Genomic DNA, 18,617 nt, shown 5'->3' with positions numbered 1-18,617 from the left:
ACAGGAAAGCCTACTAAGTGCACATTCACATGATACCACAGACCAACACACAGTGCTGATGACAATCAGCTAGTGAGATTTAAAATGTAAACAAACATTAACTACTTTTTTGAAATTTTCAAAGATGCAGAAACAAGTTTTCAACCTCCTAGATTTTTCCATCATGAAAACTGAGACAATACATTTATAAATTTCACAAGACCAATACTTTTCAAGGGAGAAAATAATAGCTGAACTTTAAAATAAACATTAGAGAAAACCAAATTAACAGCTTATTTTTAAAACACAAAAAAATGTATTAATTCCAAGAAGAAATAGCTTTCCTTAATAATAAAGACATTTCCAAATTAAGATGTCTTTAGTCAGACATTATAAACCCTCTCTGCTGTGTCTGAAACTGCAACACCTTCAGGCTTTCCATGGTTGATGTCAGGCTGCTCACTTACCTTACATAAGCCTCATAGGAGGGCCAGTGCCTCACAGGATGGAAACCTGTGCTCACACAGGTCAGCAGTCCTGCGTGTTTGCAGGGAATGTGGGACCTCCTGGAAGTGAGGAATTTAATGTGTGTGCAGAGCAGCAGATTATCAGATTAGCAGCACACACAGACTGCGCCCAGCAGCAGACAGAGAGCAAAGACAACGAGGGACTCCACAGAACAACAGAAGTGCACCAAGCAAAACCACAGAGCAGCTCCCTGGTTTATGCCAAGCAAAACACACACACACACACTGAAGTTTATTCTGATGTCTTTCAGGTTAAAACCCTCTTAATTCAGATGGCAGCACACAGGACCCAAGCAGTCATGGGAAGAAGGGGTGGGTAGATCATGCACAGAATGAGAATGGCACCAGGCATTACAGGCATTTTATTCTGGGCAAGTAGTAAAAAGAGCTTCTTTGAGCCAGATTGAGGTCCTCACAGTTAAATTCAGCTAAATAAGAATTTCTCATAGAAATACTCAAGGCACTTTAGCAGCCAGCCCATCAGATATCTGGCAAACAGGAAGATTTAATTTAGTAACAGATCCTATCCGTACTACAGGTGTTGCCTGTCACAACTGCACAAGTCAGGAACGTTAAGGGCTAAAACTCATAATCAACAGAGCTGTACTGGCACAAGTGCCTCCCACTGCTGCAATGAGATCTGCAAAACTGTACTTTTACCTGTCTGTGCTGTTTGCAGGGTGGGCCACAGGAGCACCATCCCGTGCAGGGGGCTCTCAGTGCAGCTGCACACAGAACCTCAGCTCTATCTCAGGCCCCTCCAAGTAGTTCATCTCAGGGGGGAAAAAAAGATTTGGAAAGCTTAATCAAATTCCTTGGGAGAAGAAGTCACATTGGCAAAGATTCCAAGGTAGGTGTGTAGGCAGGAGAAGCTTTGCCAGCTCAGCTCTGTGTCAGCAGCTGGGGACAGAACTGTGACAACAGCGCTAACAAACTTCAGTAACCCCTACTAATACAAGAAACTTACACTGTGCACGTCCTGCAAGCTGTAAGCCCATAACTGTGTTTGGGAAACAAAATGCATATTGACTGCAGTGCTTTTGGCATTTATGAAAACATTAATTATAAGAGGGAAGTAAAGTATTACATACATGTCATTTTTATTTTCTAGTCAGAGCTCCATGGGTAGCCTAGGCAGATACTGACTTAGTAACTGACTGACATTTGGCATTTCACTACTCCTACAACACCTTCTGAAGCCTTTACTCACATTCTTCTGAGTAAAATAATCCCATACTCATCCTAACAACGAAAATTTAGCCCCCAAAAAACTGAGGTTTTATCAGGTTTACTTCTGCTTTCAGGGTCTGAACAGCAAGATCAAAAATCAGATAACAAACAGATTTTGCCCATTAAGGAAAGCTGTGAGTACAATCAAAGCAGTGTAGAGAGCCCTACTATTTTGGATTTTTTTTCTCTTTTTTACAGATTAAGAATCAATAAACGCAACTTTAGGTGGTCAAATGCTTAGATTAAAAGCCCAAGCACGATCATCTCCTAACAAGAAACCTTCTTAAAGGCTCCAGCAAAAGCCGGTTTTACAAGTCATAGTTGAAAGTTTAGTCAACAGAAGTATCAATTACAAACACTGCTGGGGTATCACTCAATACACAGGATCTTTAGCACTCCTTTTCCATCATCTTGAACGAAAATATTTTGCAAATACATACTATATATTTGCTTAATGTTCAATTTCTGCAACCGAATTTGATATCTTTGGCAACTGTCCAGGAAACATTGCTTAGGAAAGGCAATTCACACCCTCTGGCATTCCTCCACCGGGGCACCAGGAAAATTAGTTATTTATCAGGGCCGTTAGGAACATTCAACTGTAAGTTCAACAGCTAAATCAGAGAATCTTAAAGTTTAACTTCTCACAATCCCACAGCTTGTTTATCTTTAAATAATCTAATAATCTATCATTTCTGATCATACCAGTGCATCTGTTGAAGAAAAAAAATATCGTGGTTATAAAATTTTTTCCCTTATTTCAGCTGTAAAAAGTGAGTTAAAATATAACCTCTGAAACTAGCTATCATTTTTATTCTTATTTCATCAAAACAGCTTCATTAAATGAAATTAACAGAAATTAACTTTTTCCAAATTTGGTGAAACACAGTAACTACAGCATACTGATTATGTTATTAAGGATGCAGTACACACAGTTGAGTTTCCAGTTTTGGTTAGAATTTACTGGGAGAACAGGCATAATGCTAATTTAATATGTGTGTTTGAGCTGCCTAATTAGAAATTTAAGCGTTGTAACCTCACAGTCTTTCAGTGCTCTTGAGACCACCATCAATACCACCTGTCAAATATCTGCTTATTTCAGAAGCTGCCTTAGATAAAAACTTCCCAGCATTAACTGGGAGCTGAGCACTCAAGCCTGACTGCACACACCAGCAGGAATAAGCTCTTGCATAAACTGGGGAAACCTTACTCTTATTAAAATCTTCTCCTTGTATCTCCTACCACTGCTCTACTACTTGTGGCACAAGAGACACAAGGTAGAAAGTGCACCAGAGAACAAAACTGGTGCAAAGACAGCAGTTCTATCAAGTAAAGCCATCTAATGTCACTCTCACCCAGCCCAGGACCTGCTCCTACTTCCATCAGTTAGGTTTTATAACTCTCAGCCCAACCCCTTTAATCCTTGCTCTTCCTCTTCCCACTAATGCCTCCAGCTTAAAGTTTCAGGCTGCACAGAATTAAAATCCCACAGTCGTTACGTTACAACTGTAAAGACAATTACTATCTTAAACCAGAAACAAGTAACGTGATCAACTGCCAGAAAAATCTTAGTAGTAAAGCTGGATTAAGCAGAACAAACATGGGCTTTTGGGAGTCCACTAGACACTGAAAAAATATTTATTCAATTTTATCTACTAACCTAGATTCTGTTCTATTTGCATTGCTTTGTGGAGTTTCAAGGTTTTGGTGTTATTTGTTTTTAAATTCAAAATCCATATTTTAATTATATAAAAGCACCCTCTGAATCATGTGTGAATAGACATTAATTTATATTATGATTTTATATTTCAACAGTTTTAAAAACTGCAGGTATTTTTGCACTGTATATATATTTGCAAAGTAGCAAAACCTTCATTTGCATACCAAAAGAAAATACCCCTTAAAGAAACAACCCAAAAACTCTATTAAAAGTTATCTAAATGCTGGTCTTGAAAACACAAATCATTTGATCTTCTATTCACTGGAGTCAAGCGGTCTCAATGGAGGCTGAAGGCCAACATGGGCCTTTAGTCTTTCACCCCAGTGCTTTAAAACATATTTATGTGTGACATGGTTCTGGAACTGTCAAGGGAAAAAAAAATTAAAGCCTAACTGAACAGCTATTTTAAGCTGACTTCTATTTTTATTCCTATAGAAAGTTCTAAATGTCAAGGAATGATAACAAGCAGCTGGCACACATAAAAGTGGAGCACAACCCAGAATATCTACTACAATTAACATAGGACATGGTACACTTGAACAGTAACTACACATCATTTTTCACTGACCTGCAATTAAATTGCTTTAGTAGCTAGCAAATTTTGTTTGGAGAAGTAGCACCAAGACAGTTAAAGCTAAACTAATTCGAATTACCCCTTAAAACTGAGGAAAATACACAAAATAAAAAGCATACAGTGGAAAAAGTTACCATAAAATAAAGCAAAATATAGTTTAATATTACCTGCCAAAGAATTTAGTTTAACACGACTGTGATTACTAAGTATTCAAAAGAGCTATTTCTGAAAAAAATGTGAACTCTATAATCCAGGGGAAAACTAACTAAACGAAAAACCCAGGGAATTTAGGAATGTTATATACACTCTTCCGAGTTAAATAAAAGGAATTGGCTTTTTTTTTTTTCTCCGTGAAATTCCTGGAACGAAAATCCATGAAAGCCCGCCCAAGAAAAAGAGCAGGTTACACTGTTTCAAATTTTTGGAGATAAAAACTGCAGGGTAAGCATAATACACATTCATTTTATAACACGTTGTGAGATGGTAACATTCTTATTAAGTTAAAAAGGAAAAGTTATGGTAGTAGCATTTTCATAACCACAACTAAAACATAAGTGATTGCTTGGAGGTATAAACTATTTAACTGTATGAAATAAAATTTGGTCGCCACCAAATAATTTTTTTTGTAAACCAAACAAACAGCTCCAAATTATCACCACCTCCAAGAGACAGCATTTAAATACATTAGTACCATTTCAGTACATTAATGTCAAAGATAGGAAATCGGCAAAGAATTTATTAAATATTTTAAACCGACCAAAAATTCCTACTGTATAAATATTCGTGTTTTTTCTCCCTACAAAATACACAGCAGATCACGATTAAGTTCGACTCCTCGTGTTGAACTCACCAATGAGGAGATCCCCTCCTTTGCCCAGAGAAAACCAACAGCTCTGGGGCAGGGAAGTTTCAGTCCCACCCGCCGCAGCCCCGGAACGGTTCCGGCTGTGCTCGGTTGGGTTTCTGGGTGCCCAAGGGCGCTGCCCCGCCCCAGCCACCCCCGGCGCGGGCCCGGGGCCGGTGGTGCAGTCGGTGGTGCCGTCACGAAGCAGCTTCCCGGCGTCAGCTTGGCCATGACGGCGCCGGGCTGCGAGCACGCCCGGCCTCTCCTCGCCTCTCCTTCCCCCCAAGATGGAGGAGCCGCCTTCAGCCCGCTCCGCCCGGAGAGCGGCCTTTCCTCTCCGGCCCCGCCGCGGTGAGAGCCAAAGGCTTCCTCCGAGGCCCCGCACGCCGCCGCCGCCTCCTCCGGACCGGGCCGGACCGTGCCGTACCCGCGCCCCGCTGCTCCCCGGGGAACCCCCCCCACCCCCGAGCCACTCCGGCCGCCCGCCCGCCTCCATTTTATAGCGAGCCCAAAGGCGGCCGGGCCGCCTTGTCCCGCGGCCTCCCTGCCGCAGCGGCGGCCCCGCTCCCACTCTCCTCCCGCCCCGGTGCTCCCCCACCCGCCTCCCGCACTCACCGCGAGCAGGGAAGGGCAGCTTCTCGCCGCGGCCGCCAAAGCTCTCAGCCGCGCCGCGCCGCCATTTCCTCCTCGCTCCGCGGCAGCGCTGGGCGGGGCCGCTCCGCCCCCGCCACCATCGACACCGAGATGGCGGCGGCGGGGCCAGAGCGCCGCCCTTGGCGGGCGCCTCCCGGAGGACCCGGCGGGCGCTGGGCGGGAGAGCGGCGGCGGCCCTGCCCTTCAGCACCCTCAGCACCCTCAGCACCATGGCGGCCGCTCCGCTCCGCTCCCCACGCGGAGCCCTCAGAGCCGTGGCGGCTCCTCCTGACACGGCGCGGCGCCTGTGCCCGTTCTGCGCTCACTCCCCGCGCCCCTCGGGGCTCCCTCAGGCCCGCTCCCGTTTCTCCGCTCGCAAACCCGGGCCGATCCCGGGAACGGCAGCTTTAGCCATGATTCGTGAGGGTGGATGGGCAGCGGAGGAACATGGCAGAGGAGCCAGGCTGCTGCTGCACAGCCACCTGCTCACAGCAGCTGTGCTCCCCACCTGTGCGCGTTCCACTGGGACTTGGATGCTTTTTCTGTTCTACTCTTTGGCAAATAGCTGCTGTAATGCCTTCTCTGACTCCAAGTTTGAGTGCTAAGAGTGGAATGTTCTCTGAATCTGCCCATCCAACACATGGAGCCTCCACAGGAAACATCCTTGGTCAATGATTAAGCTACAAAAAAACCAATGCAGGATCCAAGTTGCTACAAAGAGTTAACTTCCATTTACATGTGGAATTCCTTCTGTCGCTTTTTGGGACATTGGCACCCAGAAATATCTACTTATGACAGACACTGAGGGACCCCAAGGGGTGCAGAACACCCCCAACACCAGACTCCTGACCTGGGCACCTGAAGAGCCTTCAGAAAGCTGGAGGTGCAAGGTTTGGCTCTTTGATTACCCTGATCCTGTACATTTTTCCTCATGGGTTGATAACACAGGTTTCAGGTGGATTCCACATAGATACAGTGTTTACTGAGATTAAGGAATGAAAACATGAGGGAAAAAAAACCTACCTAGAAATAATTCTACAGAATTACAGGATTCTGTCAAGTAATTTGATTACATCTTATAGGAGTCTATTCATGACACTTCTGGTGGCAAAAGCTCAGGATAATGTTGGAAAACCTGCTGCTAGCATAGTCAGCCTCTTTCTCTAGTTGTAGACCTGGGCAGTTTTAATACTTCACCCAGGAACACCAAGAGGTAAAAAACCACAACAGATTCCTGTGCAAAAGTATAAAACACCACAATTATGGGCAAGCAGGAATTCAGATTTTGTTCTGCAGCTACAGAGCTGCAATAAATGAAATCACATGGAGGGAAAATACCTTAGGGTTTGGTAGATCAATCTGCACTGTGATTTATGCTCTGGGAAAAGCTAGTAACATGCTTTTAATGGATACATTTAGCATCTAGGGAGTGCTCAAACCCAGGAATTACACACCAACAGAGAGGGAACACACAAAACAAGGAATTCAACAGCAGCAGGGAATGGGGGATGCCTGCCACAAGGAATCCTGCAATGAAACAGGTATTAAATTCCTCTTACACACATTTAGTAAGAGGCTTACACCGCTTCAACGTAGTGGTGATGCAATCTGCACGCGCAGTGAGCACCATATGAGCACACGACACTTTAAACCACAAAACCTCTACACCTTTGTGTTAAAGCCAGTCAGAGGATCTACCTTTGCTGACTAAACATGTGTCACCTTCATCAGCAGCATCTCAGTTCTTTCCCTGCCTTGATGTCTTCCTAATTATTTTCCTTTTCCATCCTAATTTCTTGTAATTTGGGAAATTTACTCCAGGGTTACTGGTCTGAATCTACATCATCATGTCAGCAAAGCAGCAGAAGGATGATTTTTTTTTTTTTTTTTTTTTTTTGTTATAATGTGAGAGGTTTTTTTCACTTTAGGCTTTCTCTCCTGTAACATGCTGGTAATTTGTAACTGGTTTGGAATGAAAACTCTACTAGGAAATCCTAGAAGGGATTAATAACCATCAATCAGCTTCTAAAACAGTCTAATAATCACTTTAGCTGTCTCTGCTCAGACACCAGAGAAGCTTATTCTGAGATACCTACAAATCCCTGAGCACTAACTCTCCTTAAAACTCTCTTCAACTTTCTTCCAAAACCTTTGGATGGTCAGTGCACTGACTTTGCAGCTGACAGATCTTATTTATGCTTTCAGTTTCCCTAATTAATGTTTTGTTTTATTTTTTTATCTTTGGGTTTCTAAAATTGGCCTCGCTTGTATTTGTTGTGTCTCACACAAAAGTTGTTACATGTGACCCATAAAACCTTGTGACAAGACATCACTGTTGTGTGGCACCATGTCCCCAGATCTGGGATGTCACTTCTCACCCACCTTCCCCTTAATCACTGTTTGAAGATGCACAACCCTTAAATATAAATACCACACTTATTTTATGTTCATTCCTTCCCTCAGTTCTCTGTAACTGATTCCTCTGAGTGAGCCAATTGCAGGAAAAACTGCAGATGAGATTAACCCATGAAAGGAGCATGGATGAAAGCAAACAAGTCTTTTTTCCTCCACAGTCTCTGGTGATTTTGTTGTATTTAACAGATAATTAATACATTTAAGTCAGAATAGACTAATTTCTATTGGCTGAGCTCCAACTTTACCTTTTTTCTTTTAGTGGAAAAAGGCCTCTGTCCTCAGAGCTCTGCACATCACAAAATAGGCACGTCAGGTGTCAAGGTAAGGCTTCTTCACGATTCTTGATTCTCCAAGGCTCCTGGAGATTTTCCAAAAAGACTGGATGAGCACAGAGAAATACTTTAATGAGGGTTCATCATGTTCACATAAAGTAACCCCCTTCTTTACCAGCTGACACAAACTTGCAGAATTTTCCCCCTCTCCAATTCTAGGTAAATTCCTTCCCTTCAATACTACAAGCATTTTTGTGACTTCTCCTGGAATTAGTGACTTTGGTTTGGGATTCACTCTGCACAACTCCAAATATTAGCCATCAAAACACCACTTTGAAATAAGGATTTAACAAATTCTAATTAATGCTAAAAATCTATAAACTGCACTTACAGTTATTATAGGCTTCTTTTAATCTCAATTTTGTCATCTTGCCCCCTCAAAATCCAACTTTCCATGTTATTACTGCCCTCATCACAGTAAGATTCTTGTAGAACTGTGGCATATGGAAGCTGCATTTTGGGAGAATTTCCCAAGAGAAAAGTAGTTTTGCAATTTAATACAACTTGGGAGTCAAAGCAGTCAAACCTGCAAGGTTTGCCCTGAGCAATAAAATAAAGGGTTTTTTCCAACTTTTGAGAGAATTATGAAGGTTTTTAACAGAAATCAGTGTTTGGTGCTAAGAAAAGACAGAATGATGTAGGAAACCTTTCCCCTGCATTGTTGCACAGCAGGGGATCTTCCTAGAGTATAAAATTTGTATAATTTGTTACTCAAGATACTGCTCAATTCGCCAAACATGCAGAATTTTCATTGCATTCAGAGCATTAGTAGGGAAAGAAAAAAGGCATGGATCAAGATTTCCATCCCTGGTGATGCTCCAGGCCAGGCTGGACTGGGCTTGGAGGAACCTCGTCCAGTGGAAGGTGTCCCTGCCCTCTATCAGTTTAAAGCTATTCTTCCTTTCCCTGCCACTGTAGTTCCTGATGAAATGCAGCTGGCTGTGATATTCTGCACAGAATTAGGATTTAAGACTTTGTTCTTTGTGTGTCTCTTCGAACTCAGGATATTCTATTATCCTGATTATTTATTACATCGTGGGCTTTCTCTGTTTCAACGTAAGCACAACTGTAATGAAAGTGAATTTTGGAGCCTGGGGTTCATTGCAGTTACAAAATCAAGAGTGAAAAGTGTACAACTGTGTCCATATTCCCCATCTATGTGAGTGAAATTACATTTTTCTGAGGAGTATCATTTCACACAGACAAGTGTACATTTTAAACCTGTTCTCCCTTTGTATAAATTGAGGTGTTGTTGCAAAGTGTGGAATATGTAAAATTTTCTGAAGGGAGGATGTTCTTTGAAGTTTTGGGGAAGTTAAAGCTTGGTAAGAAGGATGGACCAATGATAGTGGACACAAAGAATGCAGAATTCATGGGCCACAAGGCCACCTGACAGAACTCCAAGATAAGGAAGACACTAATAAAGCCAATTCAGCAATTGTTCCGAAATCAGCTCCAACTGGGTTAAAGGTAATTAGGGCAGGGGCAGATCGTGACCACTGATGGATCCGAAACACCAGACTGAGCATGCGGATTAACCAACTGGTAGCTAATGAGCACTAATTCATTTGCTAAGAAATTTTTATAGTTGGCGTGCCGGCTCTGTGTCTTTGCCACCCAGCACCCGTTTCTACGCAGAACTGTAAATAAATCAAGTACCTCGACTCTGTGTGTGGACTGGCTTCTTGTTCACCCGGTGAAAAAAACTATTTTGGCAACATTTTCCTGCTTTTTCTGCAGTGACCCACAAACCCCGGCGCGGGTTCATCAACGCCTCAGCAGGCACTGCGCGTTTGGGCAGAGACCATCCATCAATCCTCGGCCAGGCCAGCTCCCAGCCCCGCCGATGGCCACACGTGGGGGCTGCGCAGGGACACGGCAGCTGTGCCCGGCCCGTTTCCCGGGCAGGCGGCGGGGCCGCGGCTCCCACGGCCGCTCCCAACCGCTGCTCGCACCGGCCCCGCTGGGACTGCGCACCGGCCGCCGCCGCCTCCAAGGCGGTTCCTGCGCCCCTCGCGCCGAGCACGGCTGGGATCAGCCTCTGCCCCGGCTGCTCGCGGCGGGGCCGGCGCTCCGAGCAGGGCAGGAGGAGGAGGAGGAGGAGGAGGAGGAGGAGGAGGAGGAGGAGGAGGAGGAGGAGGCGCGTCCCTCAGCGCCCCATGGCCGCCCCCGCCGCGCCGCCCCGGCTCCGCTCGGCGGTCGCGTGTTCTCGCCCGCTCCCCGCGCGCTGATTGGCCGCGAGCGCCGCTCTCGCGAGACGCGCGTGGCTGCGGCCCGGGGAGGCGGCGAGGCCCCGCGTTCGTGCGTCGGAGCGGCCCCGGGCGCGCGCGGTAAGATGGCGGCGGGCGGGCCGCGCCGGGCTCGGGGCGCGGCGGGAGCGGAGCCCTCACCCTGACCCGGACCCGCCGCTCGCCCGCCCGCCGCGGCTGCAGCGGCGGCGCCGGGCCTGTGGCGAGCGGGGCCCAAGCGCTCCCGTGGCCCAGCGCCGCTGTGGCCCGCGCAGGGCCGCGCCGGGGGAAGCCGGGTCCCCGGCGGGCCGGGCCGGGCCGGGCCTCAGCAGCAGCGCGGGGCGGTTCGGTGCGGGCCCCGTTCCCCCCGCGCGGCGGAACGCGGGGCCGGGAGCGATCGGGGCCCGGGCGGGTCGTGCTCGCGCTGTCGGAGTTGCCGGGTGCGGGGCGGCTCCGGCCGCGGGTTGGAGACGGGAGAACCTGTTGGAAGCGGCTGCCGAAGGAGTCGCGCCGCCGCTCGTATTGTCTGACCGGGCTGGCGGCGCCTGTTGCTGGTGTTGTGGCCGCCTTGCCTCCCCTTTCGCTGCCCCGGTGGTCGTGACTTGGAGGTAGAAATCACTAAATGCGGTTTTGGTAAAATGCTTTGCGTGCCAATCCGAACAGAAATATTGTCTAGAAAAATAGTGGAAATAACGTTTTAGTAGCGCTGACAGGAGAACTTTCGGTGGCAGCGATGCTGAGCTGGTGTAAAGCTTTGAGTTGTACAGTGGGTAAGACATCATGGACAGTTTTGTGCAATATAGGGAGTTGTCTGAAGTTTTGGTGAAGATTTAAAGCAGATATTGTTTATGTAGGCATTGCTATAAGTGTTTGTCACAGTCTTTCTGGCTGGCTGTCAAATTCTGATTCGCTGGTTTCTCACTGTGATGCTGCATGTCCTGTGTAAATTCTATACAGGATTTTTATAGAGTGGATTTAAGAGTAAGTAAAAAAAGATGGTATTTGATTTTTTTTATTCTGAGATTTCTGGAAGCAGCTTTAGAGCCTGGCAAATAGATATGGGAGAGTGCAGGAATGATGAGGGAAAAAATGCAAAACTCTGGTTTAAAATAAAAGGGTCAATTTTGGATTATTTATTTAAAAGAGCTCATAGACAGCTCTAAAGATGGCAGTAACACAATTCTTACACACATTAAACCTCTTACTGAATTATGTTAAAGGAGATGCTTTTCTTTTGTAGTTGGAGTCCAGGATGAGTTATGCAGAAAAACCTGATGAAATCACGAAAGATGAATGGATGGAAAAGCTTAATAACTTACATATCCAGAGAGCAGACATGAACCGCCTTATCATGAACTACCTTGTCACAGGTAAAAACAGCTGGCAATGCCTGGAGGCTCTTCATATGTGTCAGATACTTGATCAGTTTGGGGTAGAATATGGAACTGGATGGAGTGGAATTAAGGGCTGTGAGAACTTTGTCACTGCTGTTGGCTTCTCTTAGCAAAGCCCAACTGCTCTGGTGTTCTCTTAGCTACAGACTGACAAAGAATCAGAGACTGAGCAGTTCTTATGGAATACAGATGACATTTATGAGCCTGAACTCTTCTGCTAAATGATAGAGAAAACAAAGTGATTTCTGCAGTGCTGTAAACATGACCTGCTTCTCTGTGATGTCCTTTTTTGTGCCATTGAAGCAGCTCAAGATAAGTTGCTGTTGTTAAATAACAGTCTGAAAGCTGCAAGAACAACTATCAGAAGCAAGTTTTTAACTGGGCAGAAAGATAAACTCTGAAAGGGTGCTGTTGTCAAAATAATTTGAGACCAGAATATTAACCCCTTCAGCACATGGCCTGGCTTTATACTAGGAACAGCCCAAACCTCTCAGGAATTGTTGCTAGTAATTAGGTGCATGCCATCCCAGGAAGCTGTGCTAGGGCGGAGGTATTTGTATCCATCTACACCCCTGTTTACACGGAGCGTAGGTGAAGCCTCTGGATTGAAGGAAGAGCATCTTAGTGGGTGGTGTAGATCAGTTTTGTGTCTGTGAACACAAGACCTGGAATTTAAAAGAGCTGTTGTAACCTGAAATACTACACAAGAAAGCAAAATTGTATCTTCTTGTCCATCTTCTCAGGAAAACTGCTGGATCTGTGTAAACAGATCTGGGGCTGGAGGGTGAAGCAAAACCACCCACTTGAAAATGGGACTTTCACAATCTCATTTTGCAATAAGCACAGTGCTTTATTTAAGTATAAAACAGGCTTCCATGTTAACAGGTATTGGACTACAAGCTGCTTCCCTGGAGAGTGAGCATACATGAGTTCAGAATGAATTAAGCATTTACTCCAAGGTGCCTGTTGGATAAATTGCTTCTTATATAGAGAAGGATTTTTCAAATTTTGGGTTAATCTTTAAACCCCCAAATTGCACAAGCAACATTCAAATACTTTCATTTAAGCTGATAGGTTTTCTTCTAAAGTGTTTCATGCAATACATTCTATGGGTAAAATATTCCTATTTCAGAGGGCTTTAAAGAAGCAGCAGAGAAATTTCGGATGGAGTCTGGAATTGAACCCAGTGTGGATTTAGAGACTCTGGATGAAAGAATAAAAATCCGTGAGATGATCTTGAAAGGGCAGATCCAGGAAGCCATTGCATTGATAAACAGCCTCCACCCAGAGCTGCTGGATACCAACAGATATCTCTACTTTCATTTGCAGGTGAGGACAGGTGGCAGACTTTTATCTTTGTCTTAAGAGTTTGCTGAGAGAATGGGAAAAGTAGTGAAGAAATTCAGGTTATGTTGGTAGGTTTGTAACTCAGCATGGATGCACTTGTGGGTGTTCTTGGCATTTTTTTTGTAGCAGTGGGAAACTTTGTGGCATGGTGCAGGAGCCACCACATACAGTTACTAACATGAAAACATTTAACAGCAGCAGTGACCTGTGAGTTACCAGCTTCCAGTTGCTGTTGGTCTGAATTCCTTTAGTAACCCATCTTCTCAAACCCTGTTACTCAAAAACACCAAGTTCCCTTTTTCAGTAGATTTTGCAGCCAAGTTGCTGCTCCTTGTCTCACACATTGAGAAGAACTGACCTCAAACTGTCAAATTACTGATTAGTGTTTGTCTCAAATTACACACCAGTGTCTGAATCTTCCAGGCTTGAAATAGTGGAGATTTGTTAATTTGTTGGGCTAATATTGCTGTGTCTTTCGTGTGTAGCAACAGCACTTGATTGAACTGATTCGGCAGCGTGAGACAGAGGCAGCTCTGGAATTTGCTCAGACCCAGTTAGCAGAACAAGGGGAGGAGAGCAGGGAATGCCTGACAGAAATGGAGCGCACGCTGGCTCTGCTTGCCTTTGATAATCCCGAAGAATCACCATTTGGAGACTTGCTGAACATGATGCAGCGACAGAAGGTAGTCCTTTCTCAAAGGGAACTGATGTCTTTTATATGTATGTTATGAAAATAAAATCTAAATATTTTTGAAATGCTTAGAGAAAACTTATATAGTGATACGCAAAAGAACAGAAGTGTTTATTGAGCAAGATTTTTAAAAATGGTGTTAATATATTCCAAATGTATTCAGCTGCTTGGCTCTCTCCTTGCTTTCTTCAGGCTCATAGTCTGTGGAGCTTTGTCCTGGCCATTTCTGAGGAATTAGCACACTAGGTGTGATCTTCCCAGTGTCTGTGTGACTTTAGCAATGTTAATTGTATGAAACCTATCACTGAACTCCAGTTGTTCTTTTCCAGGTATGGAGTGAGGTTAATCAAGCTGTTCTAGACTATGAAAATCGTGAATCAACACCCAAGTTGGCAAAATTACTGAAACTACTACTGTGGGCTCAGAATGAGCTGGACCAGAAGAAAGTGAAATACCCCAAAATGACAGACCTCAGCAAGGGGACGATTGAAGAGCCCAAGTAACATGTGTGCAGATGGACATCAAAAAATCTTAGTACTGCACAGTATACATTTATATCAGTCTGTGACTGAAATATTTTTACTACAGTACAGCACTCAATTCAGATTTTTCAATGAACATCTAATTTGAAGGGGGAAAAGTCCCTTTTAAATGCTGCAAAAACTGCATTGAAAGGCGCTGTATCTCTTTGGAAGTCTGACTTAGGCTATGCACTATAATACATTTTTAAAAAAACAATTAAACAGGACAGGAAAAATAGCATTTTTAAAAGTACAGAACTCAAGCTTTCTAATTGGCTGCTGATGTCTAGTTTAGTGGCCAGTGAGTTAATATGGAGTTATATTGGCAACTGTTCAGTTTAACTGTCTCCTGTTTGAAATGTGTATATAGAACAGTGAATATTTTCTACCTTTAAGTTATAGCCAGATATACATTCCCCTTAAAAGTAACTGGTCAAGTTTTCATCTATAAACTTTGCAGTAAGGTCAACTTTTTGCTTAGGAAATAGTGTACAAACTTGTAAATCATAATTTAAGGACTTTTGTTTTGGTTTTTTTCTTTTTTTTCGTCCTTGTTTCTGACTTCTGGTGCTTTATATGGTGAGAGCTATGTTCATAATGGATCAGTGACCCATCTTTTCAGGAGGAGTATTGATGGAAATAGGTTTTTTCTTAATATTCACAAATGACCAAAACGGCCCCAGGGGCATTTGAAGGTTTTTTTTTAACAGGGGCCTTTTCCCTGCTATGTTAAATTTGCAGCAATTCCAGTTGGCTGCTACAGCTTTGAAGGCCGCTGGATGTCTGTAAGCTGAAAGACTTATGTTAGGAAATCAAGTGGTGGGGAGAGATGCTTGTTGAAGCCTCTGATGCATCATCTTGTGCAGGATCTGCCTTCATGCTTGCTGAACTTGCTGAGTAAGAATTGTAGTTTTAGAGCTACTTGGGCTGTTTTTCTGCCTTGAGCTAAGCAAAGCAGGGCTGTCTAAAACCAGAAATTTGCATTTTGTCACTTCTTCCATACCTTTCTGAAGAGATGCAGTTCATCCTCATCTGTATTTGTTTACTGACTGTCCTCACTCCAGTTATAACTATAGTTTCAATGTGAAGTCCAGACTTTCAAGTCAACAAATCGTAATCTTCTGGGTATGGGATGTTCTGGTCGAGTGATTGCAGCACTGCACACTGGTTTATACCCAGTGGTGGGAAGCACTAATCTTGCCAAATCTATTTCTAGATTTTTAGGTCTATAGATCAAGTTTTGCCAAGCACAGAGCAAGCTGGTGAGTGAAACAGTTTAACATCATGAGACACTGGCAGTTGTCACACCAGTCCCATACTGTACATAATCTAGTCTTGTATGGTAGGTATTACCCTGTAGAATGAAACTTAGTTTTCACTTAATTTTACTGGAATACTTAATGCATTAAACTGTATAAAGCTTTGCAGATACACCTGGCTTAGGGGAACTAACAAAACTTGTTACTGATTGCATTACTGTGAACACTGTTTACTTGTGTAGCTATTTTTGGGGGGGAAGCCATTGTTCGTTAAGCAGCTGTGAGAGATGCAGAGCACCAAGGTTAAGCGAGATGATGGATGTAACAAAATAATTTGTTCCCATTTCCTGCTGATTGTTCTGTTCTCCAGTTTGAGGCATTTGTGGTAGGGAGGTCTTCAAGTTTATATATAACAAACATGCTATCAGTAGCCCCCCAGCTACAGCAGCAGTCTGGCTTTCCTTCACACAGGCTGGTTATTCTAACACCAAACTTTTAACAGTTGTGGGTTTGGTTGTTTTGGGGTTTTTCTTTTTCTTTTTCTTTTTTTTTTTTTTTTTAAGTCGGTTATGTCTGAAAACCATGTATAACTTTTAGTTTGTGAGAAACTGTATGGTTAATGTAACTTTGTTTAATAACAAACTGCAGAAACAAAACTGGAATAGCTCTAATTTCTTCATGTAGAACTGATCAGCTTTTCCTCTCTGTTCTGACACTTGTGTTGTTGAATCTCCTGTAAAGCTTCTCCCGGGTGAAGTGGAAAGTGGTGCGGTTTTGTGGCATGATGAGCATTTTTCTCCATGAGAAATGCATTATTACAGCCCTGGGTGAGAAGTTCACTGTCCTCCTAGAACGCTACCTTAATTCCATAGAGTATTTGGGCAATGATTGAGCATAGATTACTTGAATTTCCACTAGCTTGTTGTTTTTTTCCATTAAAAAATAAACACGTTTTTAAGGGGTTTAATATAAAATTAGTCTAGAACTATTTCACTTTGTTTTTATGAACATGCCACATTGATAAGCAGCTTTAATCTGTAAAGTTTTTGGTAACTGCAAGAAGATACTCGAAAGCTATGCATTTTAGAGAAAGCATAAAGGTAGTGATATTGGTACTTCTAAGGATCTTTATATTAGTGTATATAAAATAGTTTGCATATACAAATATAATATATAATCTGTTTGAAATATTCTTGAATGGTAGGGGCTGTGAAACATATTATAATTTATGGAAATATTGTACACAGTAAACAGATGTCTCAGTACACAAATGAATTTTTGTCATATGCATGAGAAGTGTCTTATTTGGTGACTACTAATGAATGGGCTTTTGTTAACCCATTTTTGTTAGATAACCACTTTAACAAATACTATTAAAAGCCACTTTGATCAGTTTGCTTTAGTGTAAAAATACATATTTTGTTCCACTGAATTTAGAACAATATGAAAATAACTTTTGTAAGAAGATTTGTTCCAAACCCAGCGTTGGCAGACAGATCTGATTATTAAAGGTGGTGCACTTATCCTCCCCCAGCCTGCCTTTGGTGAAAGCAAATAAGATTTTTTCATTCATGCTATGGATGTGGAGAAGCTGGATTGTAAAATATCCTGTCTTACAGAAAGGCTGCACAGCAAATGTGTTTTGATTAGGCTGCAAATCTCCCTCCTTTTCCCAAAGCCATCACCTCCCTGTAACTGTCTTTGCTGTTCCCATGTTTTGTTTCTGCCTGTCAAATCTAAGCTGAGTTGTGGCTGCTTCTGTTGTACAAAGGAGGGATTTTGGAAGGGTGGGGGTTCACAGACTTTCCTGAAGGTGAAGTTGTGGTGATACTTTGAGAAACACTTACTGAACTGTTTAATTTTATATAGTTGGAAAAGCGGAGGCTGCTGCACAGAAACTGAACAGCAGAATTTTGAGTAAAGCATTTCCTCTCAAGACTTTTGAAGAGGCAAATGTACACCTTCAAGCCAGATGAAGTATCTCTCTCTTTAAGATGATTTCATTGAAACACTTTCAGCTTCTTCCTCAAACATTAAAAGAAAAATTGAAAAGAATTCTGCCTCCTTTCCACTCCTTGTAAATACAGGAAAAGCCACTACATTATTCCAGGGTGATTTTATTGTTTTTAATTTGTAATATTTATGCTTTGTATGCTTGAGTATAAGCTTAAAGGCATTACTTAAAAAAATCCTTGACTAGCTGAGTGTTGTTCGACTTATTTCAAACCACCTTGTGTCCAAGTGGGTTGCAAAGCTCATTAAATGGAGTTGGATCCCTGTGTGTTGTGTCTTCACGGGAAATGGGGCTGCTGCTGTCAGCCACGGCTGAGAGCATCCTTGAGAGCCAGACTAGAACAGGATATGGAGTCCTGTTTGCCCGAAATCTGCCTTGAGGCTCCAGGTTCTGACCTGCACTGTAGCTCTCTCTTCCCTCCAGAAGCGACACACGTCAGGAATTGTTTCTGCTCTGCTGTCCTTAACAAAAAGGGACGAGGAGGGTTTGTAGCTTTTGTGTGAGATGATGTCCCCAGCCCTGCTCGGTGCTTGGTGTGCTCAGCTGAGCAGAGACAGAACACAGAGCTCATGCACAGCACCCTCAAATGGATTTGTACTTCTCCATGGGCACCTCGAGGTGCTACTAACTATTTTTATTCCTTTCTGCTCCCCTCCTGCCTTCACCTGATTAAGTTAAGGACAAAGTTGGTCAAACCACTGGTGGGCTGCATGTTGATGATTTCAGGCACCTCAGACCAGAAAGCCCTAAGTGTTCTGTCATGCTCTTCATGAAGATTACAAATGATTCCAACACTATCCTGCTACCTTGTCTCACCTGGATGAGTTGCTGCATGGAAGCTGCTGTTCATTTACAAGCAGGCTCAATTTGCCAACATCTTTGATAATTTGCTTTTTTTTTCTTTTTTTT

General features: G+C 43.5%; 2 protein-coding genes across 10 annotated transcripts in view; one reads left to right on the top strand and one right to left on the bottom strand.

The window, feature by feature from the left end:
* The window catches only part of DIDO1 (death inducer-obliterator 1), a 51,744-nt gene extending 41,383 nt beyond the window's left edge, over positions 1-10,361 (bottom strand). For 4 of the 8 annotated variants that reach the window (XR_012051574.1, XR_012051575.1, XM_030288668.4 and 1 more), the window contains exon 1: positions 5,490-5,639. The gene's annotated coding sequence lies outside the window, so the exon portion shown is untranslated. Of the gene's footprint in view, positions 1-4,880; positions 5,423-5,489; positions 5,640-8,167; positions 9,809-9,913 lie in introns of those variants that run through there. The other 4 variants (XM_030288670.4, XM_030288669.4, XM_072917112.1 and 1 more) reach the window with 4 other exon arrangements.
* An 86-nt stretch (positions 10,362-10,447) lies between these two features.
* GID8 (GID complex subunit 8 homolog) lies at positions 10,448-17,973 on the top strand. Of its 2 annotated transcripts, none has more exons than XM_030288671.4 (5): positions 10,448-10,584; positions 11,723-11,852; positions 13,009-13,205; positions 13,709-13,906; positions 14,244-17,973. In XM_030288671.4, the coding sequence occupies exons 2-5, from the start codon at positions 11,735-11,737 to the stop codon at positions 14,415-14,417; spliced, it is 687 nt and encodes a 228-aa protein (XP_030144531.1). In that variant the 5' UTR covers positions 10,448-10,584; positions 11,723-11,734; the 3' UTR covers positions 14,418-17,973. The 2 variants fall into 2 exon arrangements, with proteins under 2 accessions (XP_030144531.1, XP_002198589.1); XM_002198553.7 differs by lacking the exon at positions 10,448-10,584 and adding an exon at positions 10,609-11,090.
* Positions 17,974-18,617: the final 644 nt, after the last annotated feature.

The sequence above is a fragment of the Taeniopygia guttata genome, chromosome 20, assembly GCF_048771995.1.
Source record: "Taeniopygia guttata chromosome 20, bTaeGut7.mat, whole genome shotgun sequence".
Classification (NCBI taxonomy): Eukaryota; Metazoa; Chordata; class Aves; order Passeriformes; family Estrildidae; genus Taeniopygia; species Taeniopygia guttata.
This window is presented reverse-complemented; position numbering and strand designations above follow the sequence as displayed.